A 21,125-nucleotide genomic window follows, 5' to 3' on the forward strand; every position below is an offset into this window, starting at 1 on the left:
CTGCGGTGGTGCCTGCATGAACACCAGGCTCACCCTCTGTTAATCGGCTCTTGTGCTCCCCCAGCCCTTGGCCTTGTCCTTTCCTCTGAGCTTGCTGGAGACTAGGTGTCTGTCAGTGATGACCTTCACGGGCTCTGAGCGATTCGGCACTTCTCGGTTTATAAAGCATAGTCCTGTTTGCAGACTGTAGTCAGATTTTGGTATATTGCATGCTGGAGGGCAGAGCTGGTGAGGCGGCCTCCAGTTTACAGGTGAGAAGGCGGAGGTGGGAATCCAGCCTGCCCAGTTAGGAGGAGCCTAACTGCCCAGTTAGGAGGAGCCTAACAGCCCAGTTAGGAGGAGCCTAACTGCCCAGTTAGGAGGAAGCCCTGTCCTCCACAGCAGGGGACTTCTCGGCAGGGCTCAGGCCTCAGGGAAGGTCAGGGTCGCCTCCATGGGAGTAGGGGTGGCGTATCCCAGGGCTGGGACCCAAAGCAGTCCCTTTCCGGGTGGGATCTGGGGACAACAGTGGGCCCAGCCTCACACTGGGTGAAGCACTTTCTCTCCCTTTCAGAGCCTCCCAACTGCTCTTCAAGACAAGTAGGGTGGGGCTTACTACCTCTGTTTTACAGATGTGGAAACTGAGGCTCAGACTGGGCATGTGATTTGCCCGAGGTCTTGCTGCAAGGAATCGGCAGAATCCTTTGGCTCCTTACAACGGAGGGAGGCTGACCTTCTAGCTGGGCCCTTGTACTAGTCCTGGGAAATGAACTCTGGAAAGAGCTTACAGTCATATTCTTTATTCAGACCAGAAATGCAACATCCCTCCCCAGTCCAGCAGGATAACCAAAGACACTACATTCTGTTTTAAATTAAAAAAACTTTCCCTATATTTCTCTCCCACTTTGTGCGTTCACATCAAAGCCCTACAGAATTTGTTAGGTATGGGCCAACAGCAAGGTCATTGGGCCAATGACAAGGTCACCAAGCACATATTCTGCTGGCAGGGGAAGCTTAGCACAACCCCTTGGGCCAACTGGACTGAACTCCTGGGGGCCGAGCCTCTGTTGTTTGTGTCTGGATCCAGTTCTATTCATAGAGTACTCAGTAGGTGCTCAATACATGTGTCATGAATGAATGAAGAGACACCCTCTCCTTGGCCTCCTCTCTGCTTTTGTTCTTACTGTGGTTCACCTCACCAGAGGAAGAGGCAGAAGGGTCCTTGGGAGCCACCTGTCCAACTGCCAGTGTTCGAGATGAGGTCCAGAGGGGGTGAGTAACCAGCTGGAGGTCACATAGCAAGTTAGAGGGAAAAGGAATGCAAGATGATGTCCTCCTTGGTCCAGAACTCATCTGGGGTTCTCACACAGCCTCTGTCTCCTGAGCCAGGAGGACAACCTTGGGAGGAGCCTTGAGAGCTCCTGTAGTGCTCGCTTTACTGCTGAGTCCGAAGCAACCTTCCTCCGGGTGTGCTCAGGGAGGCTTCCCGGGCCATGGGCCATCTTTGGATGGTGAGGGTGATTCCTCCAGAGGCCTGGGCACCCTCGTGCCTCCTGTCTTGACCTGGAGAGGGAGCGCGGCTCCACTGGCGAGATGTGATTCATTCTCTATGAGGAGGTGGTACAGAGGCTGCTCCATCTGGGGTTCGCAGGTGGGAGGCAGCACAGAGCAGGGACGCGGGTCTGCTGGATGAGAGGGCCTAGGAGAGGCTGTGTCTCCCACAGGTGGCATGGCAGGAGGGCGATCTGGCCGGGGCACCAGGCAGAGACCCGCTGGCCCGGAGCTGGTGGATTGCACCTGGTGGGCAGAGCCAGCAGGGGCTGAGTGGAGGGCGGCAGCCTGGGACTCTGTCACAAGCAGAAGGTAAGGACAGAAGTGAGTCCTAGGCTTCACCTGGAGCTGTCCCGCGTTTCCCAAACTTTCCCCCAGGACTTGGGCAACTCAGGATGGGTAGGAGACCATGTTGGGGAGAAATGTGTGTCCCAGGGGCCAGGAAACCCGGTCCTAATCCTGGCATTTATATAGGACTTGTTTGAGGTGAGAAAGTCACTTTGCTTCTAGGTGCCCCGTTTCTGCATTAGCAAAACATGGAGAAGTAAAGACATCCTACCTCATCGCGTCACTGAGGGCATGCGCAAACCTCGGACCACAGGACCGTCTATGTTGTGCAGTGCTGGTTGCCCGCCGTTTTGTGTCTGACACACTGTCCCATACGCGTGGACTCCACGGACAGCCCACGTTCAGAGTGCATGTCCTAGGTGCCAAGGCTTTTCATGTCTCAGCAATTTCACCCTCATTGAATAACTACTCTCCTTGGAGGGGCAAAGTGACTCTTCCGGGCCACACTGCTCTTAAGTGCAGAGCTGAGACTCGAACCCGGGCAGTCTGACTCCAGAGCCTACCTGCTCAACCTCTGGGCACCGCCCCTTACTCCCTGCCTGCTTGGTCCTGAAACTCTGAAGTTCTGCCCAGTAATACAAGCCCATTCCCGCAGGAAGGAGAGGCACAGGGATTGTCACCCGAGAGATGAAAACGTGGGGACCGAGAGGGGGAGCAGCTTGTCCCATGTCCCACAGATGTCCAGAGCAGTCCTGGCTGTGCTCTTTTTGGAAGAGCCTCCCTTATACCCTCTACTGTACACAGAGCCCCTGGGGTTCCTCGCTTCTGGGTCTGGGTGGGACGTTCACAGACGGTGCCCCCCACCCCCACCCTCGGTGCCTCATCCACTCACAGCCATGGCCGGGTTCATGGCCGGGGCCAAGCAGGCCTCATTCAGCTGCTGCAGAGCCCCGGGGCTGCCAGTCTTCTGCTTCCGCCACTTGGCACGCTGGTTCTGGAACCAGATCTGGGGTGGGCGAGAGACAGGTTGGAGATCAGCCGCAGGGTTTTTCTCCACCCAGTACCTTCCCCACAAAAGCATGATTCTGATGCTTTCCCAGAGACTGGCACTTTACAGTTTAGAAAGCTCCACAGCATCAGGATTTCCTTGGCTCGGGAGGTTTGCCCTCTGAGAGGGGACCGGAGATCAGAACCTTCAGTGCCTGCAGGGCTGGGGGCTCGAGCCCAGTGGAGCAGCTGGATGCCATATAAAGAGGAGCGGTGGGGGTCCGTGGGGAACAGAGCCCGGAGGGCACAGTGTCTCAGCTTCAGCCAGCAGGAATCCTGTAGAAATGCAAGCCTGGCCTTGCAGGCTCTCCCAGTATCTAAGGCGGAAATCTCGATTTTTAGAGATTGAAAACGCTGTGCAGATCAAATAAAACTCCTCTGTGGGCTGCTTCCTGCTGGCAGGCCATGGGCTTGCAACCCCTGTGGGCCCCTTGGCATCTATAGGTTGAATACTGGCAGCTCCCTGTCTTCATGAGTGCCCTGGCTGTCCCTGACACGTGGGCATTTGTCCTTGGCCATTCTGCCGAAGCAGCTTCACAGCGCCTGCAGGCACTGTCCATGCAGCTCCCGACTGATTCTAAGTGGGAAGGGAGAGGGAGAAGTCTGAAACAGCCGTGGTCCATAGCCAGAAGCAAAGTGGGATGGGATAAAATCAAGAGTAAAATGTTGACCTGGGCCCTGGCTCAGATTTTCGAATTTGGAATGAGTCCGTCATATTTGATTGAAAAAGAAAAAAAAGAGTGATGTAGAGAAGTGTTTTATAGTCAGCCAATGTGCCACAATTGGATTCGGATTTGCTAGGGGGGTACTTGTAAAATTGGGACTGTGCAAAGAGGCAGGACATGCCCCTGGTAATTGACAAGGGGCAACTATATCTCTAACCACAGACACTCCAAGGGGAACAAAAGATTCTCGATGAGGTAGATCTCGGACCATGGATGGCCCTTTCCACTCTCTATGCTGCCTTCAAAGTGACACCTATAGGGTCTGGATCAGGGGTTGGCAAACTAAGGCCAGCAGGATAAATCTGGCCTTCGTACCAGTTTTTGTATGGCCCATGAGCTAAGCATGGCTTTCACGTTTTTAAATGGTTGGGAGAAAAGATAGAAAGAAGAATATTTGCGACACATGCAAATTATACAAAATTCAAATTGTAGAGCTCATCAATAATGTTTTAGACAGTGGCCGTATGGCTTCACAAAACCCAGCGTAATTACCATCTGGTTTTCTACAGAAAAAGGCCACTGGTCTTTGCTGACCACTGGTCTAGGTTGTCAAGAACTATTTTGTGAATGGGGCTGCATGGTGAACGATGCTCTGGAACCACAGCCAGGGGGAGAGGGAAGGCAGGAAGCAGATATCAATGGCCATCACTGATATCACCCTGCTCCATTTCCACCTTCCAAAGACAGAAACCATCTTGTAACTATGGTGACCTCATTTCCTGGAAATAATTTTTGGCAAATGTGACTGTATTCAAGGGATAAAGGCAATGGGAAATTTCAGATGCTGCATCCCTGGAGGGCTCTTGATCCACAGGGTCTCACCCATGGACCCCAAAGCATTGAGGTTGGGGGCTTAGAGTGGGACAGCTGTACCTGCACCCGAGCTTCTGGGAGGTTGATCCTGGCTGCCAGCTGGTTGCGGATGTGGACGTCTGGGTAGTGGGTGAAGTGGAAGATCTTCTCCAGCTCATGCAACTGCTCAGAGGTGAAGGTGGTTCGGACCCTTCGCTTGCTCTTTCTTTCCTCTGGATGGAAGAGGGCTCAAGTTGGGTTAGTGATCTTGCTGTTGGCAACCTGATGAGGCTTTTGTGTTACTTGATTTCACTCTTTCAACCCCTGATGCACTACAGAGTCTTGGCCACTGCTCCTCTGCTCGGAATTTTGCAATATTTTTCAATAGAAATCCTGTCCCTAGGTCCCACCATCTGATCCATCCCAAACAGTGGGGTCAAGATAACTTTCTAGAAATGCCCATGATTGTCCTTTTTAGGGCCCAGATGTCTTCAATGACTCGCCTTTGTCTATAACAGGGCATGGCAAACTGTAGCCTGAGGGTCAAATCTGGCCCACTGTTTGTTTTTATAAATAAAGTTTTATTGGAACACAGCCCTCCCATTGGTTTATGTATTGTCTATGGCTGCTTTCGCAAGCAGATTTGAGTAGTTGCAACAGAGCCCATATGGCCTGCAAAGCCTAAAATAATTACCATCTGGTCCTTTACAGGAAAAACTCGCCAGCCTTGGTCTACAAAGTAAAAACTGAACTACACAGCAGTCCGTCCCTTACAACCTGTTTCCAATCTAACTGTCCAGCCTTGTGTCCATGCGGGGCTGGCTATGTAATCTCTGGGACCTAATGTAAAGGAAAATGGGGTGCTCTTGTTCAAAAGGCAGGGAAAAAAGCTTTTCATTTTCTTCTGCAGTCTCTCTTGACCTGTCAGTGTGGTTTTGTGTTGTTGTTGTTTGCTTAGGTTTTTAAATTTGCCATGTAAGGTCATGCTCCCTTGGGCACAGGGTTACTAATAGGGTGAGCATGGAACCTCACAGGGGCCAGAGCCCACCTGTTGACTTGGCACCAGGGTACATGTACCTGAACTTGAGCCTCCTCCCATCCATACCCTGAAACCCCTCCCATCACTGGAATCACACAGGATGGAGGAAGTATCCGTCACTGGGTAGGGATGGGGAAACAAGTGGCCTAGAGCCCATGCTGGGAAAGAAGGGAGGTGGGAAGAGGGGCACTGAGCATTGAATCAAGGCTTCAGGGCCCTGGTGCTTGCATTCTGGTCCCACTGAACTTCACTTACAAAGTACAGATTCACACGTAAAATTATTAAGAATTTCAAGATGACCATAAGCATTAAAACTCCAAGTGTTAAGCCTCTGTGCAGTACTGTAGGCAACCACACTGGTCCTACCCGGGCCCGGGAAGCCAGGTCTGTGCATGTGTGTGTATGATGAGGAATCAGCTATTCTGCTGAGACACGATAAATTTTGAGATGCCCATTGGGTATTCAGAACAACTCTCAAATAGGCAGATGAACATATGTTTGGAGCTCAAAGTGGGTCTCAGGACTGTGGTTCAAATTTGGGAAGGGTCAGTGTGTATTTGGCTGAGATTACCCAGGCGGGAAGGGATGTAGAGAAGAGTGGGGGGTCTGGGAGTAAGCTCGGACCCATCCACTGAGTAGAGGCTCAGCAGCCCATAAGGGAGCAGAGAGAAATCAGTGAGGGACGCCACAATGGGCAGGTTCCAGAGACAGGAGGAAAAGGAGGGCACCAGGTGACGAAACTCAAGTAAGAGGCTCAGCTGTGTCAATGCTGGGGATAGATTAGTTATAACAGAGACAGAGAAGGGTCATAGCAGTCCCATGGAACAGGCAGTGAGGGCTCAGTGGGCAGTGAAAGGGGGCTGAGGGGAGGCAACCACTGCAGACAAGTCCACGAAGGTGTGCTGGGCACGTGGAGTAAGAATGGCAGTTGCTAGCTGGGGAGAGAGTGTATGGTCTCAGGACTAAAACAGAAAGGACATGACGACATCATGAAAAGCCCCAAGTAAATGTTCTCCAGCAAATCTCTATGTCAGTCTGTTTTCTGGGGAAGCTGGTCTGAGCCAGAGGAAACTCAGACCCAAACAGTGCCCAAGGAAACAGGGGGAAAGAGAGCTTTGTAAAGAAAGGAGTGTCCGTAGAATTAAAAACAAGTGAGGGTGAAGAGGAAGAAAAGTCAGAAAATATCAGTGTGTTCATCAAACACCTATTATGTGCCTGGTGTGGGGCTGGACCTTGACCTTGACCTTGGCCTGCATTCATGCATGCATGTTTCTTTAGCTTGTTTTTTCTAAGATGAATTTGAGGCATGTGGTCCTGAATTTGGCATTTAAGAGGACACTGAAGGTCAGAGGAAAACTGCTTGGGTAGAAATATGATGGCAGAAGCCAAGGAATGAGGACCTATGTTTGCAATACCCCAAACACACCCAGTGTGGCGTCTGACACTTCCTAGAGACTCTGACAAATATAGGTTGAATTAAAGTGGATTGAGGCATGAGTGGTTGGGGAGAAGTGACAGCAGTAAGTACGAGAAGAATTCATATATTGAGAAGGTGTTAGAAGGTGGTGGGGAGGCTGGGGAGAAGTTTCAGACAGTAGCCTGGAGCATGTCAGGAGACCGAGGGGAGAGAGAGGGCTCTGGAGGGGCGCTGGAAGGGACAACTGTGGGTTAGACTTGTCAGAGACACTCACTATACAGGTGAGGGTACCATGTGAGTTTCGGGGCAGGTGAACCGGAAGTCGGGTCTCCATCGGGGAGTGAGTGAGGTGAAGGGGTCAGGGCAGGAGGGATGAAGAAGGGCTTTGGGACAGCGGTTCTGGAGAAGGGCCAGGGAAGCATGAAGAGTAAGGAAGATCTCCCACATGCAGCCTTCCCTGTAGGGTCACAGGGTCACAGATGGTGGAGGAAGGATGGAATCAAGTGGTAGTGGGTTTGTTTTCCTGACCATGCGCTTCCGAGGACAGGGCTGCAACCGAGTTTTACTTCAAACAAAGTCTACATGATGTAATTCTAGGAACTGTGGGAAAGGTAGAACCCCCCCCAATCCCCTTCACTTTTAGGGACCAATGTCAGATGTCGCAGGCCAGATGGGATGACTAAAAGGGAGTGTGGGGATCTAAAATCCTCCTGAGGTCTCCTTCCCCCCACCCAGCTCACCTTCCTCCCCACCCCCACAAAAGACGTGGTAAAAGCACTACAGGCTATGAATTGAAGTAGACATTGGGTGAAGAGCGGATCTTAGTTGTGAATGTTTAACAACTGAAGAGTGTGTGTGTGTGTGTGTGCGCGCATGCATGTGTGGTGTGTGTATATGTGGATGTGGATATGTGGTGTGTGTGTGTCTTGTGTGTGTGTGTGGTGTGTGTGCACACTTGTTATCTATCCTAAGACTTGTTAGAAGGAAACCCACTGAACTGGACATCAGGAGACCTGAGCTCTATTCCTGAACTCTACAACTTGGGCCACATTTCATTTACGTTCTGGGCCTCAGTCTCCCCATCTATGGAATGGGTGAAGAGAGCAGGCCAAATGCACCCTGACATCCTATAATTCTCTTTCTCTTCAGGTGGAGGCTGGATGGTCTAAAACACCTTGCCTTGGACCTGCCCCGGGGAACTGTTTGTTTGGTGGAAGGCGAGGGCCAGAGAGGAAAAGCTACTCCCACAGCTGAAGCTACTCCTCAATCTCTGGGATTAACCAGGCCCATTGACCTCAGTGGTAGAAATGGCATCTCATAGTCTTTCTTTGGTCTCATCCCTCTCTATTACCCCTCAAGCTTATTGTTAATAATTTTCTCTGCCCTCAGAGGACTTTGACTCATTTTGATAACTCTTAGGAGCTTCTTGGAAGTCACAGACAGTGAGGTTTCAAACATTATCACCTGCTAGAACAAGCTCTTGGACTGTGACCCACCTGATCGGACCTGAGAAAGCTCTTTCCATATCTCTTTTGCCCTCCCAGGTCTACCTTCTTTTTTAAAATTTTTAAGAAGAGATATTTATTCTATGTTTAGAGCTAGCAGTGTGTTTAAGGTTAGAACTGAAGCCAGTAAGAATTGATGCAGAGAGAGATGGCAATGTCAACCCATTGCTGAGTCTTAAGGAATATGTCCTTTGTGCCCAGTATCTCATAGGCACTGGGGGCCTATCTGCAGGAGTACAAAAACAAACAAGCCATGCCGACAATATCATGCTCATTCAATCACAAGGCCAGCATTTTAGGTGATAGTAATACTGTGCAGTTCTATAGGACATTGCAAAAAAAAAAAATTTACAGGGTGGAAGATTCCAGGTTTCCTGGGCAAACTGTGGTGTCTGGGACAGTTTGGAGTTAGTATTCTTCTGGGAGTACAGAGCCATAGAATGGGGATCCTGGACAGGGAATGTAGGGTGCAGAACCAGAACATGGGAAAGCAAGCACCATGGAGAACAGAGGATTAGAAACAATGTAGATGATGACAAAAAGAAGCCACCTTCTCCATTCTCTCCAGAAGGAAACTTAGGTGAACAAGGGTTTATGACTAAAAATAGACTCCTTAATAGAATAACTTTTTCAATGCTTCCATTTGTGTAACTGAAGGAGAAACTTTTAAGAGATATGTGGCTTTTCCCTATTTCAGGCAGGACTGGAGGGCATAACTTGGAGAAGGAAAGGATCTACTTCTTTTCTGCATAATAAGTGACCTCTGACTTTGTGGAGAGTGGGCTGTCTGGCAAATTGTTGGTCAGTTAGAAAAATATGTTTTCTGCGGCGCCTGGGTGGCTCAGTGGGTTAAAGCCTCTGCTTTCATCTCGGGTCATGATCTTGGGGTCCTGGGATTGAGCTCCGCATTGGGCTCTCTGCTCAGCAGGGAGTTTGCTTCCCTTCCTCTCTCTCTGCCTGCCTCTCTGCATACCTGTGATATCTTTCTGTCAAATAAATAAATGAAATCTTTAAAAAAAAGAAAAATATGTTTTCATATTCTGAGCTACACATTCTCAGATGTTTGTCTCTGAGAGATAATGGTAATGATGATGATATGGTGATGATGATGATGGTGATAATGATGGTGATGATGGTGACGATGATGATGATGGTGGTGGTGATGATGATGATGGTAATGGTGATGATGGTGATGATGATGATTATGGTGATGGTGATGATGGTGTTGATGATAGTGATGATGACGGTGGTGGTGATAATGACGATGATGGTGGTGATGGTGATGATGATGGTAATGAATGTGTGTGTGTGTGTCCAATGGCTGTAGTGACTTCTCCAGGGAACAGCCACATCCCAAATCCACACCAGTGGAGAGATGGAGGCTGAGCCTCAAACCTACCACCTTGCAGGACTCAGGGTGCCAAAGCTTCTTCCTCAAGTCTGACTGTGGGTTCTTGGGGTGCCCATAGTCAACACTGATTGTCCCCCAGCCCTTTTTGTGATGTTAGTCTAGACTGAATGGCCTCAAATTGGAGGACTATAAAAAAGAGTGGTAGGGATGGAGGGGTCCTGGGGCTGAGATCACTCCCAGTGACTGGGGCTCCCTGAAATTTAACTCATGAGACTGGACCAGAAGAGCGGTTTGGGAGGAATCAGATAGACTTGGGCCTGGCTTCAGGAAAACAGGTTTGGATCAGAGGCAAGACTTTGTTAAAAGTTTAGCTCCGTAGGTTTGCAGTGTTTAGGATGGTAGCTACCATCTCCATGTGGTTATTTAAATAAAATAAAATAAATAAAAATTCAGTTTCTTGGGCACCAATTCTGATGGAATTGGAGAAATGGGAAGTTTAGGGTAAACAAGGAGAAGGGTGGACTTGCCAGGCCCACATCTCTGAGCAGTATCTGAGAGGCTAACTAAGGAGAGATGAAAGGCCACTCTTCAGTTTTCCCTCCAGATGCAGGTGGGAGCTGCTCCAGGAAAGGGGTGGGAGGCACCAGCCACGCAGGCATGGGTTACAGACCACAATGGATGATAAGGGAGAGGAGGCAGGTGAGAAAAGTCAGAACAGCATGGACAGATATGGAGCAGAGAAGAATATAGAACACAGAACTTGACCTGTGGAATTTTGGAACCAGAAGGAACCTCATTCAATGAGATGCTGGAAATAGGAGCTCAATGTGAGAGTGTCCTAGGCACTGGATGAAGTTCTTGATCATCAGGAAGGGCTGGGATATCCCAAAAGTTCCAGAGGGGAGGTTGATGGGGTCGTTGGGTCCCCTTTTCCCAGCTCTGGAAGGAGCACTGGATTGGGAGTGAGAAAATCTTTAAGCTCCTATCTAGGCCCAGCATCTCCTGACCATGCTCTCGGCATAGAAGCTGAGGAGCCAGTGACCACAGTGCAGCCCGCCCATGGCGGTGGGCCAAGGGCACCAGGGCAGGGCAGGGGATGGGCGGGGAGAGGGCGGAAGAAGGTGGCAAGGACTGCTGCCCCTTTTAAGTTGCTCCTCTCCCTGTTATTAATTGTGTGAGCTGTGAATCACACTTCAGTGGGTCTTCAAAGAGAACGAGTCAGCAGAACTTAATTAAACCTGAGCCGTTTAGCACATCGATCATAAGAAATACACAATTTACACAGGTGATTAGGCCACCTAATTATAAACCGATGTTTCTCTGCGCTCGGCTCCCTCCCCTGATTGCTCCTTCTCCTCGGTCTGCTAATTGGCCCTGGCTGCTCAGCTAAAGGCCCCAGGGGGCTTTGACACTGGAGGAAGGTTCTGGAAATGGACTTTGTTCAGTGGATGCAGCATGGAGGGGATCCAGGGCACACTTTGGAGACTTCCTGCAGGCTGGGGACACGGCCTGGACATGATGGGCAGGGTAGAAGGCAGGAGCCGTCTACAGGGTAGACCTGTTCTGGGCTTTTCTCACTAGCCTGGTCATGGACTTCCTACAGTTCCCTGGTGCTCACAGCATACAAGGAAAACTCCTTGGCTTGGCATTCAAGGCTCCTCAAGTCCTCCCTTTCCCGAATCATATTCTTTCCACCTGATCACTTCTAGATTCCACAAATTGGTCATGCCCTTTTATTCTCTAGGTGCCTGGTCTCAAGGCTCCCTCTGCATAGAATACTTGTCTTCTTTGTCTGGTGAATACTCATCACCAGATGATACTCATCACCAGACACTCATCTATTCAAGCTCAAATCAATCAAATGCTTCCTTCTCTGCAAGGTCTGCTGTGAATCTCTGTAGAAACACAACCGTTCTTCTTCTTCTTCTTCTTTTTTTTTTTTTTCAAATAAATTTAAGTAAAGAGCACTTTCGGCTTGCACCATCAGCCTCTGCATTTGTAAAAACAAAAATCTATCTTAGTTTTTCTCTTTGCATTTACATATCTTTCTATCAAAATGTTAATGGTGGGTAATGCTAGACGATGAGATGTAGAGTTACAGCTACATTTTTTACCTTCTTTTTGCTTAACTCTGTTTTCTATTTTTCCTATAATACACATGGATTATTTGCTTGAATAAAAAACAGCAAAGAGAAGACAGCCAGGGAGGGAAGACACGAAAATAAAAAAATCACTAAGGGCGACAACTGGCCTGAAGACCACTGGGAAGCCTCTTAGTGGAGGATTTGCTGACTGCCAGGGGAGGACCTGCGAGGGCTCTCTCAGCAGAGCAGGGTTGTTAATTTTCTCGTGCACAGACTTACTTTCATGCTTTTTATGTGTGGATTTCAGCCAATGTGCACACACACACACACACACACACACTCACTCCCCTGCACTTTCCATTTGTATATCTTTTCTTTTTTAAACAGCAGGTGTGCCCTTTGTTTAAAGGGAATTGTGTGGGGAGCCCCACACAACAGATAGTGGCAGAGCTCCTTGGTTGATGCATGTGGGGGCCCCCCCCCGGAGTGCAGCTTGTTCAGTTCCCCTTTGTCCACAGCTCTGGCCCTGCATCTCTGGAAGCCCACCACTCCTCCAAACATAGGTTTTAAAGATGCTGATGTGCGTAAATAAAGGCCAAAGTTTCTGGCTTGGCGCACTTTGACCTTCAGTCTCCTTATCTCCCTCCTCCCCTCTTCCATTGCTCCAGGATTTTTAGATGCCAGCCACGCTGGATTTCTCTGTTTCTCAACTCCTTTTTCTCCCTCGGGGTTGCTGCACGTGCTTCCCTCTGCCTGGCGTGTCCTCTCCCCTCCTCTGCCTGACTCCATCTCAGAGGTTACCTCCTCTCTGAAGCCTTCCTGGAAGGCCTCGAACAGTTCACTATTCCCTCGTCCTTGTTCTCGGAGCACTTGGTTAGGTTCATACGGTCTCTCTGTGTCATGATGTGACTCTCGTGACAGCGTGTGTAGGTCTGGTGAGACTCACATGTGGCAGGTGGTGGTGTGAGTACTGAGAACCGGGACAGGGCGGCAAGGGGCTAATTTCACGGGCTTTCAGAGTGTGCGTGTGTGTCCTCCCCTCCTGCACCGATTTCTTTCCAGTCTGTACTAGTGGCAATGCAGGGCGTAGCTGGACCTCACGGGCTGTGCAGCCAGAGCGTGTTCCATGCTGGGACACAGGAAGTGTCACAGAACTAGCCCCTAGGCAATGATCCATATTAATTACCCTTAATTATGGGAGATTATTATGGATTAATTATGGGAGATCCATATTAATTACCCTTCCCGCCAAGCGTGGGTGAGGAAGTTCACTGTTCTCTTCATGGCCAACCCAAGTGCAGGGCTGCAGGGTGCTCAGAGAGGTGTGCAAAGCCATGGGCCCTATCAACGGCAGGGAGAGAGGTTTCTAGCTGAAAATGGGTTAACAATTGCTACCTTCCGAGGAGCATCTGGGGAGGCAAAGCTCTTTGGGAACACACCATGGAGTGAGCTGCAACAAACAGAAACACTGAGAGAGTTCCAGGTCTGGAGACTGAAGATGACCTATGAAGGGTTATAACGGCCCTGAAGTGAGAAACCATCATCCCAGCATAGAACAGTGTGAGAGAAGATGAGGATCAGCAAGAAGAAGCCTCCAGACACAGCTCAAACACACCCCCTTCTCTCGGCCACCCACTCCGGCCTCGACTGACTGGTCTGGAGGTGGGCATCTCACTCAGGCCCGGCCAATGGGTCCTTCCTCTGGGACTTTTGGACGTGGGACTTTAGAGAGTTTGAGGGAAGTCGCTGGAGGCTGATAAAACTCTCAGAGTGATTGGGTGTCACTGGGAAGGAGAAAAGTTGAGCAGGTGCAGAGAAGCCGCTGGACGGACATGGTGGTGTTGATTCTGGCTCCCATCAGGGCTGAAGCCTGCTTATGATCCTGCCCGTCCCTTGGCTCAGCATGAGAAACTACTTCTTAATGCTCCTCAAAGAAACACACTTCCTTCTCTATTTCAGCGAACCCAAGATGGTTTTTGTCATTTGGAACCTGAGAGTTCTCATTCATATGGATCGTTGCACCTTTTCCCGCCTAAAACCCTACGGCGGCTCTTCATTCCTTTTGGGATACAGAGCAGAAACACCCTTGATGGTCTGGCATGGCTGGGCTCCTTTCAGCTGTCAGCCCTCACCTTGCTCCCTTGAACATCTTGTCCAACACCAAATCCTTGCCCTGGGGGCTCCCTCTGCATGGAATTGGGGGGAATCCGCCTTCCCCTCACTCAGTCTTCAGACTGCACTCAACCATGGGCTCCTCTGGAAGCCTTTGCCAGCACTAAACGTCTCAGGTCATAGGCCCTCAGAACCATGTCACCTTCTCCCTGGCACTTAGCACAGCTGTCACTCTGCTTTCACTTATGATAATCAGGTGGCTCTTTGTCGTCCCTACTAGACTAGAAGCTACGTGCGGGCAGAGGCTGGGCTTGCGTTTTGTTCTCTACATCGTCCCATTCCCAACTAAGCACCTCTGGTGGCTTTAAGATATGTTTGCAAATTCTTGGGTGACTGTCAACCCAGAGATTCTTTTCATCTTTAACATGGCCCTACTCAGTGACTCACAGAGCAAAGGGAATGCAACGGGAACGCTGCGAGCAAGTTTCTCAGGCTGGGTCATAAAAGGACACAAAAGGGCATAACAAGGACGTAAAGGATGCCCTTTTACGACCCCTCCAGTTGGGAGGACACTGTAGTGGGAGGGGGAGAGCCCTGCATAGGAAGGAACTGAGGTCTCCTGGTCAGCCGACTGAGCAGCCGCCAACTCACCAGCCGTGCAGTGCCCTCCTTGGAAGACGATCCTTTGTTCTGGCCCAGCCTTCAGGAGGCTGCAGGCCTATATGACATCTTTCCTGCAATCCCACGAGGGACCCTGAACCAGAGCTCCTCAGCGGAGTCACTTCCAAATTCCTGGTCCACAGACTCTGAGTGAGACAATTAATGTGTGTTGTTATTTTAAGCCACTGACTTGCGCAGCAGTAGATACGCCAGCCACTCGGTGGATTTTAGTCACTCTTTGTCGCTTGCCTGGTTGAGGACTACAATGGATAAATCAAATTTAAATGACAGCCAGGGCTCTGCGCGTCCTCCGTGGGCTCTGATTTCTCCTGGTTCTGATGTTCTGTGTCGTATCATTAGAGTAGTGTTGTCAGTACCCTGCTTGTAACCCTCAGAGCTTTCCGTGCTCCAGATCAACTTCCTACTGCCAGGATGTGTATTTCTGCACCCAGAAGCTCAGATAATTCTGAGGAGTATGGTTGCTCCATTTCCCAAAGGATTGAAGCTTCAGTTTCCCACCGTGGTCACCGGCTTAATCACACATGCCTTCTTTGTGTGATTTCACTACCTCCGTGCTGTGTCCTTACATGTCCCACATAAACCCCTTGTGCTCCAATTTTTCCTTCTGGTCTGTTTTTTTGTGGGAGCTCCTAGGAAGACAATGCTTTTTTTTTTTTTGCAAGCTGGGACCAAGCCTTGTTCTTCCTTGTACTGCTACAGGGCTTAACATTCAGCCAGGTTCTCAATTCTGGAATCAGCCTCCCGATGCCCTAGAGGAGTGTCTCCATGGTCTCCTTAGGGTGAGGCTCTGGTGGCAGGGACTGAGAGAGGCTGAGAGGTGACCAAAACCATACTTATCCTGGGGCACTCCAGGTTTTAGCTCTCCTCCTTCTGCACTCACTCCTGTCTGCTCTGATGGGAGCCCCTGGGTCTACTTCTCTGAGTATCAGAGCTGTTCATCACAAGGCAATGAGCAACCCATGGGTCTGGCCACAGCCTGAGCTTGGATTCCCAATTCCCAGGACCAGGAGCAGAGCAGTGCTGCTTCCTTGGGTTCCAGACCGAGGTGGTTGGGGAGGGAGGATGGGTAAGAGAGAGGAAAAAGAGGAAAACCAGGGGCTCATTCAGACTTCTGCCCTCCAGACCTACAAGAGTCAATTTCTGTTGTTTTAAGCCACTCTGTCTATGGTGGTGATTTGCCACAACAGGACCAGGAAAGGAAGGGGTGGGCGTGGGAGGGGAGCAGAAAGAAGCGGGAAAGGAGCTCGGAGAAGGGGAGGAGGAGCAGAAGCTTTTGAAGGGCAAAGGTGTGGAGACTTTTAAAGGGAGGGAAAGATCAGAAGTCAGGCAGCTCTGTGTGCCTGGAGGGTGAGCCCAAGGCAGTAGGACAGGTCTGTGAAGGACTTTGTCACACTAAGGGGTTCAATGTTGATAAATTGCACCCCGAGGCCAACTGGCCCTCTCCTGGCTTTATAAATAAATGTTGTACTGGAACACAAACACCCACTAAGTCACACATTGTTGACTTTTCGGTTGTGAAGGCAGAGTCCAGTGGCCCTTTGCAGAAAAACTTTGCTGACCACGGCAATAGGGTTCCCTCAAAACCCAAGGATGCCATCTATCCCTGGCCAGCTCTACCACACAAGCCCTGCCCCGAGGGGATGTCGCCAGGACTCTCAAGCTGCTGACCTCACTCCTGCTCCAGGGGAATGGTCACCGGGTTGGCTTTGTTCATCTCCTCAGTGTCCAGCCCCACGGGTGTAAGTACCCACCAGTCATCCGGGGAGTGACCGAATGGGTCCAGAATGGATGAGAACAGAGCTGAGCTCCCCACAGCCAGAAGCCCTGTCCTGGTTACTCATTGGGGTGGCTTTTTTTCTCATCTTTCCCTCCCTTTGCCCCAGGCATCACGATTTCCATGCAAAGCGTCCTCTGTGGCACAGATGACCTCTCTTCCCGCCCCCCCCCCCCCCCCCCCCCGGTCTAGCTTCCTTGTGATTGGGCCTCCCATGCCTTTGGAGGGTCCGGGGCTTGGGGGATGGAGGGGTGGCCTCTCTCAGGAGTGAGCGGACAGCTGGGCTCAGCATCCTTTCAAGTAGGGAGACCTTCTTGGATTTTTCCATTGGCTTGAGATGTGGGAGGGTCCAAACCTGAGATTATGAGGGTCACCTCCATGAGAAGCGAGAGAGGCCTGGCACTGACCCTGGCCTGGGTGACCGAGCTGGCCCCACACATGCACATAGCTCAGAACAATCTATTCGCCTCCCTGGGCCTCAGCTTCCCCCAAGAGTGGTCCTAAGACCACCTACATCAGAGTCATTTGGGAGAGTTTGCTAGGATGCAGATTCCTGGGAAGCCGGCCGTGTTGGGGGGGGGGGGCGGCGGGGAAGAGGGAGCAGATCCTGCAGAGGCCATTTGCCCTCTTGCCCACAGCTCCTGGCTACCCTGCTCCTGCCTGGCACGACAGACTCCACCCCTCTCTGCAGGGAGGAAGGCTCTGCCAGAAAAGGATCACGAGTGACACCACCGAGGCTTTCCAGCCACCAGTTTGCCTGGAATCAGTCATGGCATGTTTGAGCTGGGAGGGACCTTAAGAATATTCTAGTCCTGCTCTTTCATGCTCCAGATGGGGAAACAGGGGCCTGGGGAGGGGAGCAGCTTGCCCGAGGTCCTCCTGTGAATTAGCAGTACCAGATGGGGTCTCGGAGGCTGGATTTCTGGAGTCTGGCTCCCCATCCTCCACGCCCAGCTTCTCAACGTCTCTGGCTCATGGGCAATGTCTGCAAGTTGCTTTTGTGGTTTCTGACGTGGTGACCTCCCATCTGTATTATTATCTGCTTAGCGTTTTCCCAAGTAGGCTTTTTGTTTTACCTAAATAAGTAAATATATTCTATTAGCAATAATCGCGCCTCGGATAAACCTCATTGGCTACGATACTGCCACTGCGCAAAGCTATAAGTAAATATATTCTAAAAGAAAACCTCCCATCATGACCATAAATGGATAACTGGTGTCACATGTCAGAAATGGAAGGTTAGGGTAGGAATCATTACAGAACTCTTGACATAAATACGCTGTCTGCGTAGTCCTCAAACGCATTTTGGAAACCACCAGCAGGAGCTTCACTGGCCTTTTGGAAATGCTCGTGGTGGGAGATATACAGATTTCAGCCGCATTCAGGAATAGTCTGAGTGGACCGTCGCGGGCCATCGGAGTTCACTTCTAGTGCTAACACTCACGTGGTTTCTGCGGGTGACTGCTCTTCTTGGGTCCCTCATCTATAAGGTGGGGCTCATAACTGTGGCAGTTCCATGGGAAACAGCCAGGGGAGTGTGGCGAGAGCCACAGGGCACCTACCCATCCTGATGTGTGCTATTTCGACAAACCCTTACAAGATGGTCTGTTCTTCGTCCAATAGGATAGCGGACGTGGAGAATGCCAGCATCTTCAGGGGGAGGTTTAGAATGACTGCCTCCCTTTTTGCCATCAGCCATTTTCAGACTAGGGGAAGGGAAGCTTCCCTGGTAGGGGGATCGGACCTCTCCTCTCCCTCTTTCTTCTCTCTCCCTCTGTCTCTTCCCCTCCCCCACCTCTCTTTCTCTCTCACTAGGACAGAGAGGGGACTCACAGATTTCATGTAGCTGCGGCAGGAGAGATTCAGGTTAGACTCTAATGCTCATTCAGCTCACTGGAAGATACTAGTGAGCTTCCAGAAATGAAGCTGGAGAACTTTTCCCATGATAGTCTCAGCTCCAGGGGACAGGCAGACCTCCAGGGTTTCCCCCTTGCCTGCACTGAACACAAGCCTGTCTTGGGAGACTGAACTTGGGGGGAGGGAGCAGGGCTCGGTGATGGTAGGAGGAGGCATCCTGGGCTCCCCTGAGCTGCCTTTCCAGCCTTTCCTTGGATTCAAGGGGTTGAAAGGGGAGAGAACTGGGAACCCCACAAGTGAGATACTCCAGTCTCACCGACAACCAGGCTCCAGCAGACCCTCGTGACCACCCTAGCTACCTTCCTTTCCTCATTCAACCGATTCCCTGAGGGTTAAGCTGAGACCAGAGAGGAAGGGACCTTCCCAAGGGCAGGCGGCAGGCCAGGGCAGGCCAGAGAGTGACAAGGAGGAGGATTCCTGCCTTGCCACAGGTGCGTGTGTCCACCTTGTTGCCCTTCCTCAAACTGGTTTCAAGGACAGCTGTGAGGTCTGACTCATCATTGTTGTGTGGGGACAGGCCCCGGGCTGGGCCACTGGCCTGGGAGGGGGATCGGGGTGGGCAGATCCCAGGCCCAGGTTCAGCCATGGGAAGACGTACGGGCTGGACTCTGCTTCCGAAGAAGACTGGGTCGGACTGAGCAGGTAGGTGGTTGGGGGCAGCCAGAGCCAGGACCTGCTCTCTGGCTGTGTGACGTGGGACATCCTGCACCTCGTCTCTTTCGCAGCCAAGTCTCCTCATCTGTCAATGACGATAATCATGCTTCTCTACTGTCAAGAAAGAGGAGACTCCAGGACAGCCCCTACCACCACGGGGATGCCATGAGAATAAATGGACGCCAGCATTCTTAGCTGCGGCCTGCTGATGGGAGCAAGCCCACACTCCTGCCTCTGCCACTGATGGAACCTTGGGGTCTGCCTCTGAAAAACCCAAGTCCTGGCTAGACAGAAAGGGACTGGCCCAGCACCTGACCTCTCTTTGAATTTGGGGGGCTCTTTCTTCTATGGAAATGGAGCACCTTTTCCCTGCTGGCTCTTGGGGCCCTGGGAATGGAAAAGAAATGACCAGAAGACACTTACCCTGGGGCTGGGCCTGTGGGGGCCTCTCTGGTCCGGAACTCACGGCTGCTGCTGGCCCAGTGTCCTGTCCATCTGCCCTTTCCGACCTGACCACACCGCTCCTCTCAGTGGGCCTCTTTAAGATCTCCTCGATGGAGAAGGACAGTCCCAGCTTCCTGGGGGCCCCACAGCACCCTGAGCTTTTGCTCTCCATACCCTTCAGAGGGCAGGGCTTGCCTTGGGACACTCTGTGGGCGGCTGTGAGGAGGGGCAGAAGGGGACCTTGTGTGCGCCCAGGGCAAAACTTGTGGAGGGTAGCGTACTTCCTCCCTGGAACTTCTGGAATCAAAAGGGCAAGCGGAGGTGGAGCATGGGGAGCCTTGTGTCAGATTATCCAAGCATGATACTGTCTCCACATGGACTCCCATGGGCTACTCTAACCACCCCCCCCAAGGAAGCAGGTCACATCTGGAGAGCTGGAGTGGGCTGTATTCCAGACCCGTGGGCTCAGAGCTCTTGCTGACTTGATGTCACGGGAGCCGCTATGGCCACGCTGGGTTTGGTTGCACTGCCAAAGGTCTTCTCCGGGGTGGTCTCTTTCAAAATCCCTGGGCTAGGTCGGGGTCCCTGATGTCACTGCCGTCCAAGTTAAAGAGCTGGAAGGAAGAGGAACGTCCACCTTTGTCTTTTGTCTTGTCTTTTGTCTTGTGGCCCTGGCCTGATGGGTCTGGCCAGCTTCTGGAAGGCTGGAGTGCCACCTTGGGGCCCCAGGAGGCCAACTCCGATCGGGGCCACCTGCAGCCTTGAAAGGTGTTCCCAGAAACCCTCTTGGACTTCAAGTTCTGCTGCTTCTGGACTCCAGAATAGTCTTTCCAGAGTGCCTGGACTTCTGCCGTCTGGCAGGTGCAGCTTAGGTAAGGGTCTTTGGACCACCGCAGGCTGGCTGTCCGTGTCAGGGCTGGACTGAGTGCCGGTGTCTCTGGCCTTCCTTCCAGTTTCCCTGGCCTCCCTTCACAAGCCTTTCCAGAGGGTCCAGGCCCAGCGTGACTCTCCCTTTTTTTTTTTTTTTTGGTGTCCTTTTTGGTGTCCTGCTTCTTCCCAGCTGGTATGCCCCTTACAGGTCCCCCGAGAGAGCACCGAGGGGACCCTTTCAGTTTGTCCTGTAAACTGTTGGCTGGTTGCTGACAAGGCATCCACCTGTCCTTACGGGGAATTCTGCTCCCAATTACTGTGTAATCAGGGAGGAGGAGCTGATAAGAGAAGAAACTCTCCACCCTCCTTAAGGCCAGGGATGCAGGTGTTGGGGGTAGGGGCAGGGGACAGAGTGGAGCTGAAGGGTGGGCAGGGGGTCCTGGGGAGAGATGCCATGCTGGGGAACTGGCTAGGTGGGAGCAGGACGAGGGATGGGAACAGGCTGGCCAGGAAGGGTCCCCGGGCCCAATAAAACGTGTTTGCTCAGCTAGGAGAGTTTATGGGTCACGTGGAGGTTGGAGGCTGGGCCAGGGTGTACTCTGTTGGGTGTCAGCTGTGGGCGGTCCCTGTCAGACATGCTTCCCTGGGCTTGCAAATAGCAGAGCAGGAGACACTTCTGAGTTCTTACAGTGTATGTGGAGAAACCGAGGCCCAGATCAAGGAGTTGGAGCGGATGTCATGGCACGGTCTGATGTGAGTAGTCCGCCAGGGAGCTCCAGGATGCCGTGCTGGGCACAAGACTCAGTTGGCATGAGAGTGACAGATGCCCCAGGAGAGATGGTGAACTTGTGTTGGGACCCTGGAAGCGAGACTTTCCCATAGAGGGTGAGGGGGC

The 21,125-nt window shown here is 51.5% G+C and overlaps 1 protein-coding gene and 1 pseudogene across 1 annotated transcript; both read right to left on the reverse strand.

Moving 5' to 3' along the window:
- Window positions 1-763: 763 nt before the first annotated feature.
- On the reverse strand, window positions 764-20,523 carry ISX (intestine specific homeobox). Its single transcript, XM_046012413.1, has 4 exons — window positions 19,340-20,523; window positions 4,464-4,615; window positions 2,711-2,824; window positions 764-1,826 (listed from the first exon to the last, which is right to left on the reverse strand). Exons 1-4 carry the CDS (start codon window positions 19,530-19,532, stop codon window positions 1,587-1,589), a joined length of 699 nt encoding a protein of 232 aa, XP_045868369.1. The 5' UTR covers window positions 19,533-20,523; the 3' UTR covers window positions 764-1,586.
- On the reverse strand, window positions 17,422-17,504 carry LOC123947724 (annotated as a pseudogene).
- Window positions 20,524-21,125: the final 602 nt, after the last annotated feature.

This window comes from Meles meles, chromosome 7 (genome assembly GCF_922984935.1).
Source record: "Meles meles chromosome 7, mMelMel3.1 paternal haplotype, whole genome shotgun sequence".
In the NCBI taxonomy this organism is placed as follows: Eukaryota; Metazoa; Chordata; class Mammalia; order Carnivora; family Mustelidae; genus Meles; species Meles meles.